At 41.2% G+C, this 21,418-nt stretch overlaps 3 protein-coding genes across 6 annotated transcripts in view; all 3 read right to left on the bottom strand.

The window, feature by feature from the left end:
• Nucleotides 1–21,418, bottom strand: part of LOC103386273 (contactin-4-like) — a 695,358-nt gene that overhangs the window by 140,063 nt on the left and 533,877 nt on the right. The gene's annotated exons all lie outside the window — the stretch shown is intronic.
• On the bottom strand, nt 2,292–6,656 carry drd5a (dopamine receptor D5a). Its single transcript, XM_017036524.2, has one exon. It carries the CDS (start codon nt 5,395–5,397, stop codon nt 4,012–4,014), a length of 1,386 nt encoding a protein of 461 aa, XP_016892013.1. The 5' UTR covers nt 5,398–6,656; the 3' UTR covers nt 2,292–4,011.
• The window catches only part of otop1 (otopetrin 1), a 12,896-nt gene continuing 1,886 nt past the window's right edge, over nt 10,409–21,418 (bottom strand). Inside the window, exons 1-8 of one of the 4 annotated variants that reach the window (XM_025060308.1) lie at nt 17,407–18,124; nt 15,521–15,888; nt 15,034–15,413; nt 14,132–14,268; nt 13,386–13,444; nt 12,868–12,998; nt 11,096–12,000; nt 10,409–10,613 (exon numbers count right to left, since the gene is read on the bottom strand). In XM_025060308.1, coding sequence (XP_024916076.1) covers nt 10,443–10,613; nt 11,096–12,000; nt 12,868–12,998; nt 13,386–13,444; nt 14,132–14,268; nt 15,034–15,400 — 1,770 coding nt within the window. In that variant the 5' untranslated portion in view covers nt 15,401–15,413; nt 15,521–15,888; nt 17,407–18,124 and the 3' untranslated portion in view covers nt 10,409–10,442. Of the gene's footprint in view, nt 10,614–11,095; nt 12,001–12,867; nt 12,999–13,385; nt 13,445–14,131; nt 14,269–15,033; nt 15,889–17,406; nt 18,125–18,433; nt 18,543–18,737; nt 18,900–19,721; nt 19,855–21,418 lie in introns of those variants that run through there. The other 3 variants (XM_008320492.3, XM_025060309.1, XM_008320491.3) reach the window with 3 other exon arrangements.

Below are 21,418 nucleotides of genomic sequence, written 5' to 3'. Positions count from 1 at the left end.
CCAAAAAAATAAAAAGTCCCCGAAAAAACAACACATGCACAGACGCACAATAAAGATACAGCACGTTCCTCAATAATGCACTGAGAAATTCTAGGCGGTTGGGATGTGGGACACGTAATGTGTCAGGGCTAGACCTATGTCGGCCGTTATTAAGGACAGGGTGTTGTTAAACCCCGGTACTGAGCACAGTCATTCAGTCTTTCATTTCAAGTGTTTATACAGCTATAAGAAAGTAGCATGTGAAGTCACGAGTCACTGATGCTAAAGTCCAAGACGAGTTGCAAGTCTCTTTAATCTTCGTCAAGTCGAGTCTAAAGTAATTTCAAGTCTACACCTTTGAAGTCAACCATTGATCAAAAGCAACATACTAATAATTAATAATTTCCTAAAAATGTCTTATTCAAATATGAATAAAAATGTACCCATTTGCCTTAAACTACATAGCTATGTCCTTTTTTTATTGTCAAAATTAAAAAATATATACTTCGTTACATTGACCATTGAACACAGTAATATACTATTATATTAAGATTCTGAAAAAGCCTTCAAATATAAATGTTTCTCAAAATTTAATAAAAACTTCCAACTTTTAAAGTCTGTTTATGTGCAGTAGTTAAAAGTGACCTAAATAACAACTTTTGCTCAGTAGAAATAGTTTTTGTCTTCGTGGAGTCTGATACATAAGGCAGGAACACGTTTGACATTTTAATATATTTTAAAAAAGTAAAAGTCTACGTAAACATTTCTGGAAATCTAAAGCTCTTATAGTCCTTGAATATAATATTTTTTAATACCATGTGCCAACCCTTATCCATTGTTGCACCAATTCACAATGCCAGATATGTTATGACCTTTGTGGTTATTTATTTTATTCTTTAAATGTAACTCAATGGCCTGACTTCACAGCTCATGTAAATGTGGGCAGAGATCGCCGGCTCCCACGACAGACAAAAAATTTTAAAAAATAGCTGTCCAAGGCAATGAATTGTTGTGCAGATGTGTGCACAACAGATGTGTGTGCAGCTGTGTTTTTAAGAAAAAAATTCACAGACTGCTTCAAAACCACTGAGGCCTTTTAATGGTAGTAGAAAATAGCATTTTATTATCCACTGGACAGATATCCTTTTAAGCTTTTAAGGGATTTTAACAATGGGAATGAGGCACACAAGTGCACTAAACAAGCATGAAGTGTTCACCTTAAAGAGACACACATTTGATCACAATCTCCGAGCCTTGTTCCATACAGTTCTAGGATTCTGGGATGTAGTGCTTTTGTACAGTGTGCAATGACCGGAGTCAAGACTGCAGTGCAAGGGTAAACACTTTAATACTGCATTTGGCATCATGTAACGTAATCTCCATCAGACACAATCCATTCATGCCTCCACTAGACTCTTTGAATAAGCTGTAAGGCGTTAGAATGACTGCACTTCAGTGTCTCTTGACCCTAAGCATTCATTCACAGTGAAAAACAAATTTCAACGATATAAACGTGATCATTAAGCAGAACAAAAAAGATCAAATCCTCTGTGAGCCTTAAACATCGATAGCCTCCCAGCCTCCGAGCGAGAGTAGTGCGATACTCGCGCTCTGAGTGAAGCCTCCCTGATGGACGACAGCAGTAAACCATTAAAAGAACGAACACAGACTTCACTTATCCCGTAAATAAACACTTACACATCACTTTTTCAAAACAGGACAACAACATTACATCTTGCTAAAAAAGCCACAGGGGTGAACACGGACTACTCTGAATAACGGACGATTCACACGTACATGGGCGTAAAAGCTACTGTAAATGTCATATTTATTTCCACTGTGACCGGAACAAGGAATGCAGGTCAGTTGGTGCTGTTGTCAGTGTTTAAATACTGTAGGTCCCACGGCTTTATTTGAGCTACAGCACAAAGAGTGAGCATTTTAAATCAGTGATTTACTGAGCCACATCGGCCTTGACCCATGGACGATTCCTACTTCGCAGCCTCACGAGTCGCCTATACAAGATGAGCTACATGTGTACAAAATGAACACAAAGTTGAACAGGGCAACGGTGTGAACCTGTATGTTCCGCAGTTGTCCTCAGACCCGCTTCATGGCAAACTTTGCACCTGTATAAAAGCCCCATATGATTTCAGGTTTTTAGCTCCTAAAATCTAAAGGCTATCTGCGGCGCGTAAAGCCACGCCCATGGTTGAGCATTCATTAGACATGTACGTGTGAATTCCCCGTTAGTGACTAAGACCAACCAACTACATCACCATCAAGTTGCTGAGTCGGGCACATAATGTTAGATGTTGAACGTGTAAAAAGATAGATGAAGCCTTAAAAAAACAAAAAAACATTTCATTTCCCCCTTGTGGTGGTTTATAAAAATTGCACGGCAACAGATCACATACGGCCTGTGTGTCTTCACAAAAGATGGTTGCACAATAACTACCATTGACCTATGACCTTTTCAATAAACATTTTTCATTTATTAAATAATGTAATAAATAGTGATATAAAATCTCTGCTAGAACTAATGACTATTTGGATGAACCGATATAATAACAACAACAACCATCAACATTTTTATCGCTCCAATAATCGACCTTAGACGTCACATGCTTCATCTCACCGCCGTTAAACAATGTCATATTTCTGATGAAACTCATAGCAATGAACCAAACGCTTTACATCTCTGCAAGTGTGTAAGGATGATTGGACGTGATGACGCTCTAACAATACTAATGACTTAGTGTGTGTGTGTGTGTGTGTGTGTGTGTGTGCATTTCTGACATATCTATACTTGTGAGGGACAGTTTTGTAAAATACTGTTGTTTGGATATTTTGCAGCTCCCCACTGAGAGGGAGCGTCTTTTCTAGATTAAGCTGTTAGGATTAAATTTAGGCTCAGGTTAGCATCAGGTTAAGAAGTGTTGAGTTGGTCATATATCAATGGCAGTTTGTGACGGGGATGTATGACGTCTAAAACACGAAAGCAACCGGCGTCTGTTTTGTGTGCTTGTGTTCTTTTTTTGTTGCCTACTCGGGACCCCTTGTGGCAGTGTTGGCAGTTGTATTGGTCCTGTAGTCCTAGTTAGGCCAAAACCTGGGTCCAAATGGCAGACAGATTTGTTTTTCCTGAACAGCCAGTAATGTGGGATTCTATGTGTGGGTGGTGAGTCATAGGTCATGAGGTCATTTTCAAGGTGTGTTCACCTGTGTCAGTGTGTGAAAGGGAGGTTGTGTGAGTCACATGGGTCACAGCATCCTGCCATTAGGGTCATGCTGTGGTCACTTTAATACAAGAGGTTTTTTTCCATCCATCAGTTGGATTCGAAGACGCCTCTTGGATAAAGAGGTGAAACATCTTCAAGAGACTAAGACAGTCCAGTTGCCCTCGACTTGCTCAGATAGAGTAGAAAGAGCCATGATATTGATTCACTGGAATCAATATCATTATTAATGTGCCCATAATTGGCGAGTCGGGCTGAATTTAATTTAGTTCTGCAATTTATCTGCACACTGTTCTAAATGGATATCCTGAAAAGCGTGTTGACCCACTGACTTATTGATCATTTAATCCAATAAGTGCAGAAAATGTGCTAAATCGTTGGTTTTTGCTTTGTCTATAAATGAACTCACTATTTGTTTTCACTTGAAAAGACGATAAGAAAGGACTAATTCACTAATCCAATCCAGTACTCGGTCTGAAAACCTTCTTAGTTTTGGTTAATAAATAAATGAGCCTCATTAGGTCACGTGACACAGTCGAATACTTTCATGCATTCGTAAATGTAATGCTTGAACTTCCACTTTTTTGGCAGTTATGAATTTAACGGCAGTTCTTACATTAATGGCTTCTGCTGCAGATGACGGTGATGGTGATGAAGATAATGAGGATGAGCGAAGCATCTGTGACGGTGAGCTGAGCGAATAAATGAACGGTGGCATGATTATCAATTACATCCAATTACGCACGGGGGAGGGGGGTGCGGTGGTGAGAGGGGATTATCATGAAGTTGTGAATCAGTGTATTCCATTGGGCGTAAAGGGTGACATCCGGTCCAGACTAATGTCCGCCTCGCAGTCCTCCAGGTCACATACAGAGTCGGTGGCATTGTCGTGGTTGTGCGACAACTGCGAGATGCGGTCGAAAGTCTCCTCGTGGTCAATACATTCCACCACATTAGGGATCATGTTGACGTACGCGTTGACGATCTCCTTGTGGATGAGCGTGTCCTGATTGTACGAGACCAGCTCGTTGCTGATGTTGACGGTTTCCACGGGCGTGCTGGAGCAGAGGTGACGGCAGCCCAGCAGGCTGGCGAAGGCCTTCCGGAATTCGGCGTTAAACGCGTAGATGATGGGGTTCAGGGACGAGTTTGTCCATCCGAACCACACGAACACGTTGAACGTGGTCTCGCTGACGCACGGCAGGCCCGCGTCCCGGTCCGATGCGGGCCTGTCGCAGAAAGGGACCATGCAGTTCAGGACGAAGAAAGGCAACCAGCAACACACAAACACCCCCATGATCACCGACAGAGTTTTGAACACTTTGGTTTCCCGTTTGATGGATGTTTTCAGCGTGTTGTGGTGTTGGCACTCGATTCTGTTGCTCCTGCAACTTTGCGCGTGTTCCGCCGCTCTCTCCAGAGACGCGATTCTCCTGATTTGTATTTGCGCAATACGGTAAATGCGGGTGTAAGTCACAATCATAATAGCCACGGGAATGTAGAAACTAACCAAAGAGGAAGAGATCGCATATTCTCTGCTCAGGCTGGAGTCACAGTTCTCCTCCATGTGTCCACGCGTGGAGGAGTTTTGCGCACCTGCCGCGTCATCATCGCCGGCTTTGTGCCAGTTCAGCTGCACCGGGATGAAGGAAATGAGCACGGACAGTGTCCAGGTGACACTGATCATGACAAAGGCGACACGCTGGGTCATCTTCCTCTCGTAGCGGAACGGGCTCGAGATGGCCCAGTATCTGTCCACGCTAATGACGCACAGGTTGAGTATTGAAGCGGTGGAGCACATAATGTCAAAGGCGACCCAGATGTTACAGAAAGTACCAAAGGGCCAGTAGCCCGCCACCTCCGCCACGGCTTTCCAAGGCATCACGAGCACGGCGACGAATAAGTCCGAAAGAGCCAGGGAGACCACAAAGATGTTGGTAACTTTGGTGCGCAGATGCCTGAAGCGCAGCACGGCTGAGCAGACCAGAATGTTCCCCAACAGCGTCCACAGGATCAGCAGGGACAGCAAGCAGCCGGTCACCGTGCGCGCCACCACCGTGTCCTTGTCGTCGTCGCTCTTCGCCTCAGTTTCCGTGCTGTTCCACATCGCCTCTGCCAGCCGTGCCGGCGCAGAGTCGACCCCCTGCACCGACGACAGGTACCTGGCTGGGTTCTCCATGTGTTAAAAAGTCCTCAAGTAAAAGTGCATTCCATGCGTCCGTTCCCCAGGACGGGCGCAATCATCATCCATTTACTGCACAGCCCCCGCGTAGTCGCTGCGCTGCCGGGCAGGTGTGAAGTGCGACGCAGAGGAGAGGAGAGAAAAGGAGAGCGCGTCAAAAGTGAGCCAAGCGACGAGCGCGCAGGTGCGCGGAGTGGCTGAGAGGCAGCGACGACGGCCAGTGGAGAGCGCATGGTGCTGCCTGGTTGTCTGCGCTCACTCCTGCTGTCCCTGCTCTGTCTGTGGTCTCTGTGCAGCAGCTCTAGTGTGAACAGTGGACAGGGGGAAAGGCTGTGCTGCTGGACACACTAACCCGAGCAGCAGCGCGTTCAGCACGAACGCGCACTCCATCACACCATCTCCGCTTTCTCTGCGCCTGCGCTCATGCACAATGGCGCACTGCTGTAGCAAGGAGTTAGTGTAAAGACACCAGCCGTTTGTGAATGGGTTCGGGGCTCTGTGTAAAAAAAAAAGGGTAGGGAAGTAAGGGAAAGAAACACGTCCCACTGTGGAGTGTGTTTGTCCTCCACATGGTGCGCACGACAAGACAAAACAGTGAAACACTTCACTCCACTGCAAAAATGTAAAATGATACTTGATTCAAGCATTAATGAAGAGACGAATAAGCGTCTGTCTGTCTGTCTATCCATTCATCTCTGTCATTTTTAAATATTGTTTTTTAATGTCAATATTTTCAATCCACTCCTCATCATCTGTTCACAGTTGCTTAAACAGAATATGAGTCACTTGCACATTGCCAAGCAGACAGGAGACCCACGCGTTTCGTGTTCTGTCGCGGTGTCTCTCAGCAGCAGCAGCAGCAGCAGCAGCAGCAGCAGCAGCAGCAGCATCCCCAGCTTCTGACCGTCACAGATATTTTTAGCTACATCTGGGTGGCTGTCACATCGCTGTGATACATAAAAAAATTACTCCACACCAAATTCTCTTGAATGGCGGCCCGAGGGTGTATTTCCAACAGCCATTCAGAATATATCCTCCACAGCCTCCGTTAATATTTAATCCATATGTGACAATTACTAGGTTCACGTAATTAACTTAGTAAAATCAACGCACAACAACTAACTAAACAACTAAACCTAAATAGAACTCTTTATAGAACTATTTTGACGACCAGGGCCGCCCCCCACTCCCGTTCTTTGGAAATAAAATGATTGTTTACACGAACAAAACGTCTTTGTGACAAAATAGCACACACAATAGTTACCAAAACAAATCTACACTTGTGAATTGAAAAATTAGTAAAATAAAAAAGGACTATTGAAAAATGCATTGTAGCACTTTAAAATTGCAAAAGAAAAGAAGAAAAAAACCTGATTGTGCCAACAAAATCAAACATTTTCTGACCATCACTATTACTCGTGTCACTATAAGAGAGATGTGTGCAGGACGGGAGGAAGGATGAGGTAACCATATATCCTGCCCAGCAGCAGCAGAAGAGACTCTACATAGCAAGGGGGAAGGAAAAAATGCAGCCCACACGACTCGACTAAATGGGTGGTTTAAAAAAACAATTTCCTGTTTACTGTGAGTAATGCACGTACATGCTTGCCCTTGTCTAAAAGTTTGGTTTCAACACTATACAACCAACATTACAATCCATAACCTTGTTTTTCACTGGCCTTCAGGTCATCTGTTCTTGACCAATGAAATGTTCTCTTACCTATCCTGTGGACACGGTAATCACTTGCATTGTTTGAGTCAAGTTCAATAGATTAATTGACTTCTTTTAAGTGTTGGGGTTTTTCATTATATTACATATTTAACAAATGCTTCATTCACTAATAATGTGGTAAATATCAATTGTGTATTGTGTAGAAAGAAAGAAAGAAACAAAGAAACAAAGAAAGAAAGAAAGAAAGAAAGAAAGAAAGAAAGAAAGAAAGAAAGAAAGAAAGAAAGAAAGAAAGAAAGAAAGAAAGAAAGAAAGAAAGAAAGAAAGATTTAATTTGTCCTGACGTTCTCTTAAAATAAGATGTGTATTTGACTCCCTCTTGTGGTTGATATTTTAATTACTCATTGCATTTATTAAGGGCTTTTCTTTCCTATCTTTATTCACTGTTTATTTTAGTATTCACATTGTTTTAGTTATGCATTTATTTATCCTAATAAACTGCCTAGAAATGTTCTAGTTTATTTATTTTAATTCCTTCATTTATTTGTTTGGTTGGTGTGTCTGTTTGGTAACTTATTTATTTTTCTCTCTTGTAGTTTATTTAATTTCTTATGTGTATTTTACTAAAATTAGACATTAGATATTAACCAGTGGTTCCCAAAGTGGAGGGACTGGGTGTTTGAGAGGGCGCAATATTAATGTGGAGAAGCACAGTAAGAAAAATAAATTAAATTAAAATTAAAATTGTGACTTACTTACGCAGAAACTGTGAATGTGTCCTCACAGGCAGTCTCCAGAATAGTCCTTTCTAGGGTGCGAAAAAGAGGGGTATCCACCAGCATAAACCCAGACCTTACTGTCTGGGTTTATGCAATCAAAGAAGAGTCACTGTAAGCAAGATGAAAGCAAGTATTTATTCAAATAGGATAAAACAATGTCATCAATAACAATCATACAGGTCATTTCACGAGAGCACCATTTCATTGGAATCTTGCAAATTTATATCACAGTTTCTAAATGATTATCTGGTTTAACTGAGTATTTTTAGGTGCAGTTGGCATCGACATATACTGGATACATGTGAAAAAAACAGCACCTATTTGAGAACTTAGCCACGATTCGGCTCAAATTTACAGTGTGAGAACCACACACATTATACAGTACAGTTACAGAACATTTGTGCTTCAGATTTAGAACTAAAGTACGGAGTCACTATGTCCTTAAACTACATTGCAAATTTTAAAAAACATTCAATAATGCTTCAAACAAAAAGCAGATAAACAAAATTGTATTATTATGACCTTGACATGGACAGAAAACATTGTTTCAATTTTACATTGTGTTAATTCTAAGCCTAAAATCCTAACATATCTAAATAAAGTCTGTGGTTTCCTGTGACTTCAAAATGTCCTAACTTCCATGTGACCCCCGCCTAAATCACTGATATATGAGTAAAGGGCAACTGGCCACGAACTGTGATCTTCACAATTTTCCTGATTCATACCCAAACCCATCATGCCAACATATGTGGCTAGTGGGGCTAAAAGTACACATTTATTTTCAAATAAAAGTGTGTCTCACAGTACATAAATGATCTTACTTTGAATAAAAAGTACTGCATTTGGAAGGACCATGAAGAATAAATGCACAAATACCTCTGGGAGCTCAAATAACAAATCACACTGCATGGCTTGTTTCTGTGACATGATGAAACCCACTACTGTTTTGTGGTGATGAATACTAAAAGCTGGAGTCGATATACCATTACTCAAAATGAATGTCCCTTTCCAACAGACTTGTTATTATTAATATTAGATTTTGAGTCATGTCAGTGGGTAAAAAAAATGCTTTCCAAAATTAATCAATGAAGCGTGTGTTGTGAATAATGTCGGGAAGCTCTGTCTGCACAGCCCTTCACAATTGTTTTTCTACCTGAATGAACGCTTTAACCCCATGTAACTGAGCCTGTGGCTCAAATTCTGTTAGTGTTGAAAACATCCATCATATTTTGGCTTTAAAAAAGTAAAGACAATGAAATACTATGAGAACTTCATCCACATGTATGTGTGTGTGTGTACAACAATATACTATATATATATATATATATATATACTTACAGAATGCTATACTCCAGCTCCACTCCAACTGCACACTAGCAAATTAATATGCTGCTTGGTCAGAACTAAAGAAAGGAAAGAAGATCTGAACATTGTTGAAATCATTGTTTCCCAGAGACTGGGTCACGACAGGTGGGTCGCAAGAGACTTTTTTTTTGGGTCGTCTCGCATCATATCTCCCAGGAGATTACGAACAATGTCTATTGACTTGCATCACAACGGTTTGTGAGTTTTAAAATATGGGTCTCCAGAAAAAACAGAAATACTGGTTTAAATGAATGGTTGCCAAAATGAGAGGCAGGCCCAGTTATTGCAGGGGGGGACGGCGGGGGGGGTGCAGCTTGGCCAAAATATTTTCATTTAAATTCTTTTTTTATTTGTGCCACATTGGGAAAACACTGATTGTGTCACCCCTTGGTTTAGTGACCTCTGGGGTCACTTATCTATAATCTCTAGTAACTAACAGTTTACACACATTAAACAACCTTCATACAGATACTGCTGTACTACGACAACAGTAATGATGTGACGGTAAGACGTTGAAGGTGAAAAGTACAGTAGACTGTTAAATATCATATGGAGTGTACAGCAGACTGGTTGTATACTGGAATACTACTGCCGTATACTTCTCTCTCTTCTACTGCTCAGGTTTCATCAGGTTGCACTTTGCCCTAATTTTTATAGTGATATGGTGCAAATGGAAATGGTCAGCATGAGAATTTAAATGATTTGTTTATCTGATCTTTCCACGAGCATTAAAAAAAAAAGTATATGGAGCTAAAGCTAAACCAGGTTCAACGCAGGCATAAAAAGATGAGTTCTGCTCCACTGGGAGGCTTGACCTTAGCCCTCAAACATATACATCTGGTGATCATCTACTTTATAATTGGCTAAATATTGAAATGGTAAAAAGTGATTTTCAGATACATGATAATTATTGAGGAAATGCTACTCAATCATTTATATGAAACAAAATGTATACAAATTATACAGAGGCCATCTTCACGAGCATCCCTTTCATTACACAAGACAATTCCTCAACAAACGCAGAGGAGGTTCTTTATCCACTGTAATTCCATGCTGAGGGATTAAAAACGTTTTGCTCCGCTTCTTGCACTCAGGTCTGTTGGAGTGTGACTCTGACTGCCTCCTGAACGCTTCACCTGCACTGAGAGACTGTCTCTGAAGCTGGTAATGACTAAAGTTCTTGGGTTGCCAACTTTTGGCTGTTGTTTTTTTTTTTTTTTTTTTTTTCAAACCCGACGGAACACCTCAAAGAGAGAGGCAACTGAGTGCATGCGGTAGAAAAGGTTCAAAGGTATGGCGAAATTGAGAACTGTCGTCCATATGCTGAAGCCAAACGTCTCCTGCTCCAACCCATTGTCATACTGTGGCCGGCAGCCAAAGGCTGGAAGGATCCACAGCTGGAGAAACAGAAAAATGGGTTTTCAGTGATGGCGCATTGAAGGACAGAAACTCAAACATTACTGCTGTCGAGTACATGGTGTAAAGTGAGAGATCCAGCCTCAATGTAAATTAATTAAATGAACCAAGAAACAATTTGTTGTCTTTGTTTCTTTAGACAGGAAGTCAAACATTTAGACCCAGTCCATCATTTCTACGTGTGTGTGTTTAAAGCTCCTTATCATGTTATATCAAAATACAACAACTGCACATCTGCAGTTTTAGCACAAATCACTCTAGCCCAGTACACATGATGTAAGGCGCCGGTGTCAAACTCAATTATGCAAGGGGATGGACTCTAAAACACAGTCTTGTTGTGGGCTAAAATGGGGTCAGCATTTAGCATCGCCAAGATGTGTGTCACAAAATGTGAGTTTTTGGTAAACAAATGTATATATATACGCTTGATTGGAATATAATATAATATAATAATAATACTTACTGAAATGTTGCACATTATCAGGAAGACAGAGAGGTTCTTCAGGATTTGCCGTTTCACATTTGGTGAATCTACTTCTTTCTTTCCAACAGGCAGTGGCACCTCCGATGGCTTCCTCGGACATCCATACACCTGACCGTTCTCCTCCTGCTCACTCTCCATGGTGACGCATGCCTTGTCCGGAGTCTCGTACGCTCTGTTAATGATCCCGTTGTATGGGGGCGCTAAAGAGGAAGTGACAGAGAAGATTTCTGGAGAAGATGGTAATTCCAGTTCCTCCGACTGTTTGTCTCCCTGCTGTCGGTAAAGAGACTCGATGACAAAGAGGTTCTGCATGCACTTCTCCAGAACAATGAGCACGGAGTAAATTAAGTTGGTCCAGCGATACGGAGGACTGGCGTTGGTACTTAACACAGCAACTATGCTGCACCATGACATGAGCCAGGAGCCAACCGAGGAGCCGAACAGTAGCTCTGAGTCCAGCTGCCGTGAAGGGTTCTTAGATGTGTCTAACGGAATCTGGTCCATTCGATATATAAATAGACCTAAAGCAGTGGTGCAGCACATGCAGAGCAGCAGGACAATGCCGAAAATGTAGAACATAGAAACGGCCGACTGCCGAGTCTGAAGAGTCTCCACATGAGTGATGTACACTACCAAGATTCCAATAGTGCTGGCCAGAGCGAGCAGGCCTAGAATTGGACCAACTGAGAGGCCCTGAGTCTTGGTGGCGAGCCTCTTCTGGTTCGAGGAATGGTCAATGGTGCGCCCGATGTTTTTCCACATTACAAAGAGCATCGCAGAGACGAAGATGTGGTACTCAATGTTGAAGGGGAAGAGATAGTAGAGACTGCTGGTGAACATGGTGCAAACGCTGGTGGTGCAGTTGCACACAGGTTTATGGTGTTCTGCAAAAACAACAAAGACACAACTAAGTTTACAGTTGAAAATAAAAAAAAATTATAGTTGTTCCTCTACGTATATTTTACACTGTATGATCTTAGCACTAAAGAAAGCCTGTTATAAAAATCCTGAACACTTATATTAAATTGTTTTGAATTTCAATGGAAAATTACATCTTTTCATTGAAGGGTCGTTGCGCTGGATGTGCGGACGTCACTCTATGTCTATGTGTCAGTACCACGGGCAACAACACACACAAAAAAAAACTTGAGCTATCACTTGAACCGCTGATGACAATACACTTTTATACTTACTCACTGCTTGTGAAGCCCAGTCTAACATATGATATCGATGCTGTTGCCCTATAGAGATCATCTCAACAAAATCCCTCCGCTCCAAAAAGCCACTACTATGGTTCTGCACCCTTTAATTAAAACTAGAACAACGGTCAGGGTGCAGCCAGCCTCACAGTCAGCCGGATATGAGGAGGAGGTGCCGGACCCCCAACACAGGGCTTAGCTGTATCAGTTACTGTAATTGCAGCACCCTTGGGAATAAGCAGCCATGGGGACAAAGCCGTCTGAGGTCAAGTGGGGGGTTGCCAAGGGGGTGAAGTGTGGGGATATGGACTGGGAAATAGTGTGTGGGGGGGAGTTCAACACGAGAGCAACAGTGTCAACAGTGTCTCCTGAAACCTAATAGACAGACGTACGACACAAACAAGACCCACCGGGGCCTGCCTGGCCAACCTCCCATCCCTTCAAAGACCTTCCTGTCCTTCCTTTTGGTTTTATCCATTGAAGTGAGACCTCAAGTGGACTATTGTACTTCTCTTCCAGGTACAAGCCAACAATCGACCTCTTGGCCCATACCTTCGGTGAGGTTTCCATAGCCCATGGCAGAGAGTCTTCGAATGTGGTTGTTCAGGAAGTGCTCTGCCTCTGACATCACGCCATTGCACCAAAGGAGAAGATTTGTAAAGACTGCATGGATGACGCCAAATCTGAAAGAGCAAAGAGTTGACAATCCATTACCTACCTGTGAGGTACAGTGTTATAATATGATTAATATGGATATACATGGTTGCTGGAATATGTCTTGGTTAAGATATACTCCATGATAAAACTGTAGTACTAAGTGGTTATGATGGATGGTCAGCTGTTTTTTTTTTTTTGGCAGATTGCTGACATGTGCAAAACCAGCCAGAGAAAATGCTGAAATCATGGCAGAAAATGAACACAAATGTACAAGAAAAAAACAATCATTTGATCCATACTATATTCTAAAAAGGAGGTGGATCAAGTTAGCTCGTTTGAAGGAGATGGCTATTTCAAGTGATCAGTTAACTTATCCCAAAATAAGACTCCAGCATCACATTTTTTTCACAGACCTTTCAAATGTCTCGAAGCTTTTGACGACATCCTTGATGTGAAACCAAAGAAAATGGACCTAAAAAAAGAGAAAGAAACCGTTAACAGAATCATACTATTTAATTCAGACTACATCGTCCAAACCCTCTTTTGATTTGGATACACCTTGGTTTCTGTTTTGTTTTTTGTAAATCTAAAGTAAATAAAATCTCCTTAAAAACATAGAACACTTAAAGTGGCCCTAATGGATGCTCTGTATTAAAAAAATCACAGCTTTTGATTTGAATTCAAGTTGAAGAAAATTGTAGATTTTTAGATAATTGTAATTAAAAACAATATGCCCTTCATATAACAAAAAAGCTGCTTCACCAAAAGTAGAATTAAAATCAGAGCAGAAATCTACACATGATGTTTTATTTCTCTCAAACCTAAAATTATGAAATATAAAAAAGTCTGCGTACCACTAGAGGTCTGCGTACCTCTGTTTTGGACAGACTGCTCTAATCTGTGAAAACAATTTGCAAACATTGAACTTTTGAGGACGTCATAGGCCTTACAGCGGTTTGTACTTTTTTTGTCATATGCAGTTAGACTGTGATGGGATTATATTGTTGCAGCAGCTCTCTTACACTTTCCTTTGCAACAAAGAGCACATTATTCTAAGAGTAACCTGGCCAAGTGCTGTACCAAAGCAAAAAAGACGCAGTGTCTGAAGCTGCTGAAAGATTATCACTTGATTGAAAAGTAAGTGGGCTCCCGAACTTGCCTGTGCCATGGTGTGGGTGGCATGGATGACAGGATATACGCCCAGCACAGCCGACACACACGATTGATAGCCAACATAATAACCTATTCGGAAAGCGTCCATGATTAGTGACATCAGTGCCAGCAGCGTTAAACCACCTGCAAAAAATAAAAAAAAAATAACAAAGATGGTTATCAATAAACATATGAAGGTACATTAAAATGGTTGCCAAATCTACAAGGACATTTTGATATTTATATTAGTGTTGAACTTCTAAGAGGATTTCTACAGCAATGGAAGATGTTTATCTGGATAAACATATATTCACACTTACATAAAAAAGTTAAAGTATCCTCACTGGAAGTTTCTATATTTCCTTGATGCCTTGCTTTATGGAGGCAACATTTTGGCAGTAGCAGAAATGTCTTAAAGAACTGGCCGACATCTTTTAAGAAAACAAAAACTAGTTGCAAATATATAGAAATCAAAACAAAAACAATTCTGTTGTGTAGCAAAATATTGATCTGGAAATGAGATAAAAACCAAAAATAAGTAAAGTTTTTGTCATAAATAAACATATAACTATGGCTTAGAGATAATCAGATGCATATGATTACTACAGTGAGCTAGAATCAATGCCAAATGAGGGGTTTCCTCTTGGAATGGCAAGAGATATCCATCCATTCTTCATTCATGCACCTTTGACCCTAAAGTCTCCTGCTAATGAAAGCAATAACTGAAACTGAGGCTATTTTTTTTAGGGAATAAAAGTGAAGAAAAGCAATCATGATCCATTCTTCCATTATTGATATTGATATTTTTCTTTTGCATTTAATGACTTGTAGCCAATAAAATATCCATATAGTACTATTATAGTAATGGTGTGCAGCGCGCAAAGTTGCGCTGACCCACCGATACCTCACCTCTGATCCAGCCTGTGGTTGCGTGCACGTCCTTCTCGGTCTGCGCATTCTTTTGCCTGTTGCGTCCCAGGATGTACCACATCATCCAGGCCAGCTGCAGGATCATGAGGCATGTGATGAAGGATAGCAGGTGCTCTTCCTTCACGAACGGGTCGTGGTTGGCCACGGCCAGCATAAGCGCGGCGCCGATCAGCAGCAGGTTGGTGCCGTACTGACCGCTCAGGATCTGCGCGTTCTTCTGCGGATAGTCCGCATCCGAGGAGGCTGAAGAGGAAAGTTTGAGCTTGATTTTGGCGAACGTCTTCTTGTCGCGCTCGGAGCTGCTGGAAGATGAGGATGAGCTGTGGCAGTACTTGTTCAGGCACATGATGTCCAGACCGCTGTGTTCCACCATGTCGAAGAGTCGGATAGTACGCGTAAGGTAGAGAAAACGCAAGTGAGTCAACAAAAAAAGACGCGCGCTATAAGTGCTTTGAATGAGCGTAACCTGCTGTTGCTGCGAGGTGGGGATTCAGGCGTACAAGTGCTGTGCCAAACATGTTCATTCAATCTTTTGGGTTCGCCTCAGTGGTCACGGTGCGCATAGTTTCAGTGTCTGGACTCAATGCCTGTCACCTCTGTGAAACCTGGACACTGGAGGACGTGGCTGCGCTGAGTCACTGTAAGTGCCAAGGATTGCGTTTCAGGGTTTGCTTGATCCTCGTGGAGCCCTGCCTCCCGCTGGGCCAATTTAGGACGCACCAGAAACACCACCAGAGCGCACAACATCCAAATTAAAAACACGACTTGTCCACAAATCCACAGAAGTATCCACCGTCCACCGAATCCAAGGCTGGAGAATTCCAAAGCTGGAAGCTATCAAATGAAGAGGTTTGGACTACATTAAAAAGTTGGAGATGACACGTCCCAGCAAGTCCCTTTAAATCCGAGTGAGCAGAATCTCTAAATTCATCTGTGTTTGTCTAGAGGTGTAGACTGTTGAACCTCTGCCCTCTGATGGGTGGGAGGGGCGGGGGACGCGAGAGGGGGTGGAATCACATTTCAGCTGTTACATTTACAATGGCTTTTTGTGAGTGGATCTAATTAAGTTTAAGTATGATGTAGGTCAAGGATGAACGCAAAATATTAGCATAACAATTGAAGTCTGGTGACGTCCATTGACACCTGGATGATAAGGTCATTTTTAATCACGACCTTGGCTAATATGGCTGATTTCCATGTGGGTCTATGTTGACAAACTGAAACTTTGTCTCTCATTTTGAAAAAAAAGTGCATTAATCTGATAGGTAGAATTTACCCATCTTCTAATCTAACAGGGAATAGAAATCCGACAGCGCTCCAGCTGTCATACCGAACTGTGACTGATGTTCGTCAACTACGCGTTAATCACTGGTTCAGCGAACACCATATCAATCAGCCCCATCAACCCTCACGGGGTTTAATTTTAGTGATATATTTTTTTCTAGATAGTCACTGACGTTTTTCCGATAGGACAAATGCTGCTAATAAGACAGCAAGGTAGGTAGGTATTTAATTTTTCTTGTCTCCACTAAAAATCTGAATTTACCAAAACGATATCGGTCTAAGCGTTTATCACGCAAGAAGAACGTAGGATTCTTCTTGTCTCCTGCGCCAACCTCCGCGGGCACTACTTGTAATTACAAGTAGTTAAAACTTATTTTACTTGGAAAGTGGGGCGAGCATGTCCACAAACCCCCGCTATGTTTTGTCAATGATAGCGTTCGGAGACGTTATCTATTTCTCTGTCCTTAATTTCACAACATCACGAGAGTGATCGAGTTAAACGCTCCTGTACCAGTCCGCCTCAACACCACTCTGTCGACAAGTATCGATTACTTAATCAAGGAGAACCAAGTAGATAAATAAACGTCTATGACACAAAGCATAGAAATGTTAATCGGGGAAGTGTAATGGGCCACTGAACATTTTTTTTTTGATTGGATTTGGATGCCGCCAGTCCCCTTCCTGTTGTCACAACAGAGTAAACAAACGCCCCCATTCTCCAACTGATTGCAGATGAATGACAAATCTTTAACACGGTAGCATTTTCTATAGAAACGTACTTACTAGAATACACAACTCTAAACCAGAATATCAACTCTAACTTTTAATGTTGTGGGTTTTAATTAGTTCTAATGAGAAGTAGTAACAGCAAGTTGTGACCTGGACACACCCTAAATATCTACAAAGAAGGAAACTTCTGATGGAAACACTGCTTGCAAGGGAGTTTAGACTTAAATGGAGGATAATAAGTCAATTATTTTTTCTAATTTTTTGTATATTTTTTTCTAAATTTCTAAATTCGTAATTAATTATACATTTCTTTTTCTATGAGACTCAATCACATCTTACCATTGACTGTTTCTCTTATGGGCTAGATCTTCCAACCAAAGGTGCTCAGACCATTTATAAAAAGGAGAAAATAGTATTAAAGAAAACTCTGCTATAGATCCATCCATGCCATGCAACCCCACTTCTCTACACATTAACACCTTGACACTTCTCAAACATGTTAAGCATCTTTAAATGGCTTCTGTATACCTTTTCTCATTTACTGTTAAATATATATAGTTTAATAAATTAACAAGTGAGACATTAATGTGAGACACTATCTGGGGTTTAAAGTCTTGAAAATCTGCTCACAGTAGGTGAGCAAAGTTGGTTTGATTAAACTTTTTGACTTTTAGGGGCCATACAGCAGTTTTCTGTTTGTTAATGGAGAATAAACTCATTAATGTAATATAAAGTTACAGAGACTTTATTTAGAAACCAATTCAATTTACAAACAAGCACACCTACACAATACTCAACAAAATACCAAATAACAATAATGTTTTACAGTATATTGAATTAGAAACAGTCAAAACCTAGACTCCTCCAAATCACATACTCTATATGTTCACAGGAACAGGACTTCCTGTTGTGCTGTCTGTCTTTCTTCCTAAAGAGTGTTTGAGGTCTGTTTTTTTAGTCTGGAGTTGATACAAGGTTCATTAAATTGATTTAAAAACATCTAAAAAAAAAAAGAAATTGTGAAAACACTATGTTTGACACTGCCATTGCACTGGACCTGCAACAACAACAACAAAAAATAATATAGTATTTTACATCTCATGTGAATTTAGATTACACTGATCAAATGCAGGTGATTAAAGAAGGCCTTACAGTCTCACTTGAGTTTTCTTTTTCAATTAAAACAATGTATTAGTCTCATTTCACAGAGACTAGCACCTAGAAACCAAACTAAAAAGCAAAGATGCGATCCTGGCATATTTACAAAGCATCAAACAGGATGCATGCAAAACTTGAGAAGGTTAATGTGTCAATGTAATTATTACACCGGCTATATGTGAGGACTTGTTTAATGTTTTATCCTTACCCATCGTGATCATCCAAGCAAAGAGATGAGCATTACGATACCCATGAACTGTGTGAAAAGGATAACAGGAGTGAAGAACGCCCACACTGGCCACAGAGCCATGTTAAAGCTGCAAAAGAAGAACAAACCTTGCATGATTTCAGGTATTTAAAAGTTCCTGTTAGTGATATCACGATTACAGATTTCCTTAGTACTAATATTACAATTATCTGATTATTGTACGTGCATTGATTTCACAACACTATCAACGCGTAAAATCCCATGAACACTCATGTATAGTGCCTTTTCTTTTTCTTCTGTTTACCTGCATGATGCAGCAATAAACGCTGCAGTGGCAATGGGAGGAATGGCAGGATATTCATGATCATAGTGCTGGATTCCCTTGAACCAGTCCAGGTACACGATGCAAAACATGGCCAGAGAGATACAGACCCCAAAGAGGACCAGACCCACGTTGAACCACCAACTGGGAAAAAAGTGGATAAGCTGTTTATAGTTTAGTCAAATAAAATATTGACATTTTAACAATTTGCTTCTTTTGACAATGTTGCTCAACTCCAAAACCACCTCTAACTGGTAATTGGACAAATTAGAAGAAAAAATCATTATTGTTATGTTATTATTGGAATACAAGTCATCTTATTGGGCTGATTAGTCTCATCATATCAGGTGCCATCAGACAAAATACTTTTTACAAGATGGTAGGCAGGAGATCTACTACAGTTGTTATCATCTATACATACATTTTCATCCGCTTATCCTTTACCGGGTCGCGGTAGCAGCAGTCTCTATGACCACCACCCAAATCACACTGCACCGTACCAACGCCCCTGAACCTTGCTGCGGGTGATGACTCCACTGGAAGGTACCAACCGCCCTAACTGGGATTCGATCTTGCCCAGGAAGTGAACCCTGGGGTTCTACACCAATGACAGAGACATTGCCTCTGGGCCAAAGCGCCACCAGTTGTTATCAGTAAATTCAAATCTTTGTTTTTGTGATAATTGCTTGAATACTTTGTAACAGAGTAGTTATGACAGACTTTTTTTTCAAAATGATGTATAATGAGAAATTGAGAAGAGGATATACTGTACTTGCTACTAAATCAACGGAAGAACAAAATACAATCAGGTAAAACATTTGGGTACACTTTAAAAAAAAAATCACTTTATATCATATACTCAACCTTTTTGTAACCATCAGCATTAACAAATTAACACAGAGCTAAAAGGATGAGGCAGTCCACACTGATTTTGACATGTATGGTTCCCACAATTCTATCTCTCACCTTTTAATGTCATTGTTCTCCAAGATGGTGTGGAAGAAATCGACGTAATAGGTCACACCAACAGATGCCACTATCCAGAATATGGAGTGCCTGTTGATACGAGGGAGCGGTTTGGCATCTTTGTCTTCCTGGCCTGAAAGATGATACACAACAAAATAATTAATAATCAATAAAGTACAGTCACTTTGAATGGTCACCCCTTTACCACCATCAGTTCTGTCTTTTCCTTATCTGTCATTCTTCTGCTGTCATCAACTGTTCATAGCGGAGACAGACAACTGCACACTCTGCGTCAATATATGCTGGGATTTTCCCGGGCTGTCCATGACAAGTACTGGGGATGGCTTGATACAATCTTTTTGTGTCCGATACCAATACCAATATTGCAACATGGAGTATCTGCTGATACCAATAATGATCCAATACCTTCTTTTCTCTGCCAGCATGCTACAAGCTGCTATTGCTGAGGTGATAGTTTCCCTGTTTACGGCATGTCATGCAAAGATAAGTTGGGCATTTGGGCTACGGTATTGGATCAGACAGATGATATTTGTTTTATATCTTATTGGTGGACACATGCATTTTGATTAAACTGAGTGACTAGCAGTGCTGTAATTTATAAAGCCCCCCACCCCACCCGGGTGCACAAAAGTGCGGCCTAACTTTTGGTTTACTTCTTAAGATCCTGTTGTCGGCTGCGTCAGCACACTATACACATTGGAGTTCACAGCGAACTCAGTGCCTTCTTGCCCTTGACAAATACTTGTCAAGCATTCTAAACCACAGTTGTGTCTCAAGGTCTGTCACTTTATACAAGGTAGTCTATTTAGTCCAACAGGAGGATCAAAGGCAGGATGAAATCTTGGAGAAAGGGGATGAACAGTAGACAAATGTTTGGTCTGTTGCTTGTGTTACAGTGATCGACTTACACTGACCGAGACATAGCCCTGCTTGGAATGGTGACAGGATCACAGTTTCATTTACCAATACCGTATCGCTGCGCTGACACAGAGTTTGCTCACAGTCCAAACAATTAAGAATTGCTGGATATCTTCCAGCAGAAGACACAAAGATGAACTACTCTGGGTACGGAGCACGCTGCTAACAACTCCCTGCTCTGACCACCAGCAAAGACCACAAACACTGCTTTTCCATGCATTGTGGAGTGGCTCTGGAGTGGCCAACAGTCCAGGTTGTGTCATGCCACCGCCCAATGACTCCAACAGCTGTAAAAGGATTAAGTCGGATATCAAAACTCTCAACCTCCCATCCTAAAATCCCAAATGCAAATTAGTAATTTAACCAAACACTGTTGGGACATGTTGACCCACTGCTGTGTTCAGGGATCACGTGTCAATGAATCAACATTAGTGTTTAGTTTTTAAAACCATGATTTTGTCATTGAACTTTGATGTGGTTGAGTCAGTAATTTAAGGAAAACGTCACATCATTACAGACTTCAGAGAAATAAAGCAGTATTTTTAAATTCCAGCGATGATGGAGTCACTGAATCATTCTATTTTATAATCTGTGCCCGTAGGCAGTAGTACAGGCAGCATTGCACCAGCAAACCACCGTGCACCGTTGCTGGTTCTTGCAGCAACCAGGCCTGGCACAGTTGAGAAAAAACTGTGCCAGGCAGTACCAGCCCAGCACCATATGAGGGCGCCCTGCTAAAAATGATTTATGTTAAAGTG

The sequence above is a fragment of the Cynoglossus semilaevis genome, chromosome 11 (genome assembly GCF_000523025.1).
Source record: "Cynoglossus semilaevis isolate Cse_v1.0 chromosome 11, Cse_v1.0, whole genome shotgun sequence".
In the NCBI taxonomy this organism is placed as follows: Eukaryota; Metazoa; Chordata; class Actinopteri; order Pleuronectiformes; family Cynoglossidae; genus Cynoglossus; species Cynoglossus semilaevis.
The sequence above is the reverse complement of the archived record's forward strand: the minus strand, read 5'-3'. Positions and strand labels throughout refer to the sequence as shown.

Coding starts and splice junctions, on each gene's coding strand:
- drd5a (XM_017036524.2), bottom strand. CDS start 5,397: ATGGAGAACCCAGCCAGGTACCTGTCGTCGGTGCAGGGGGTCGACTCT.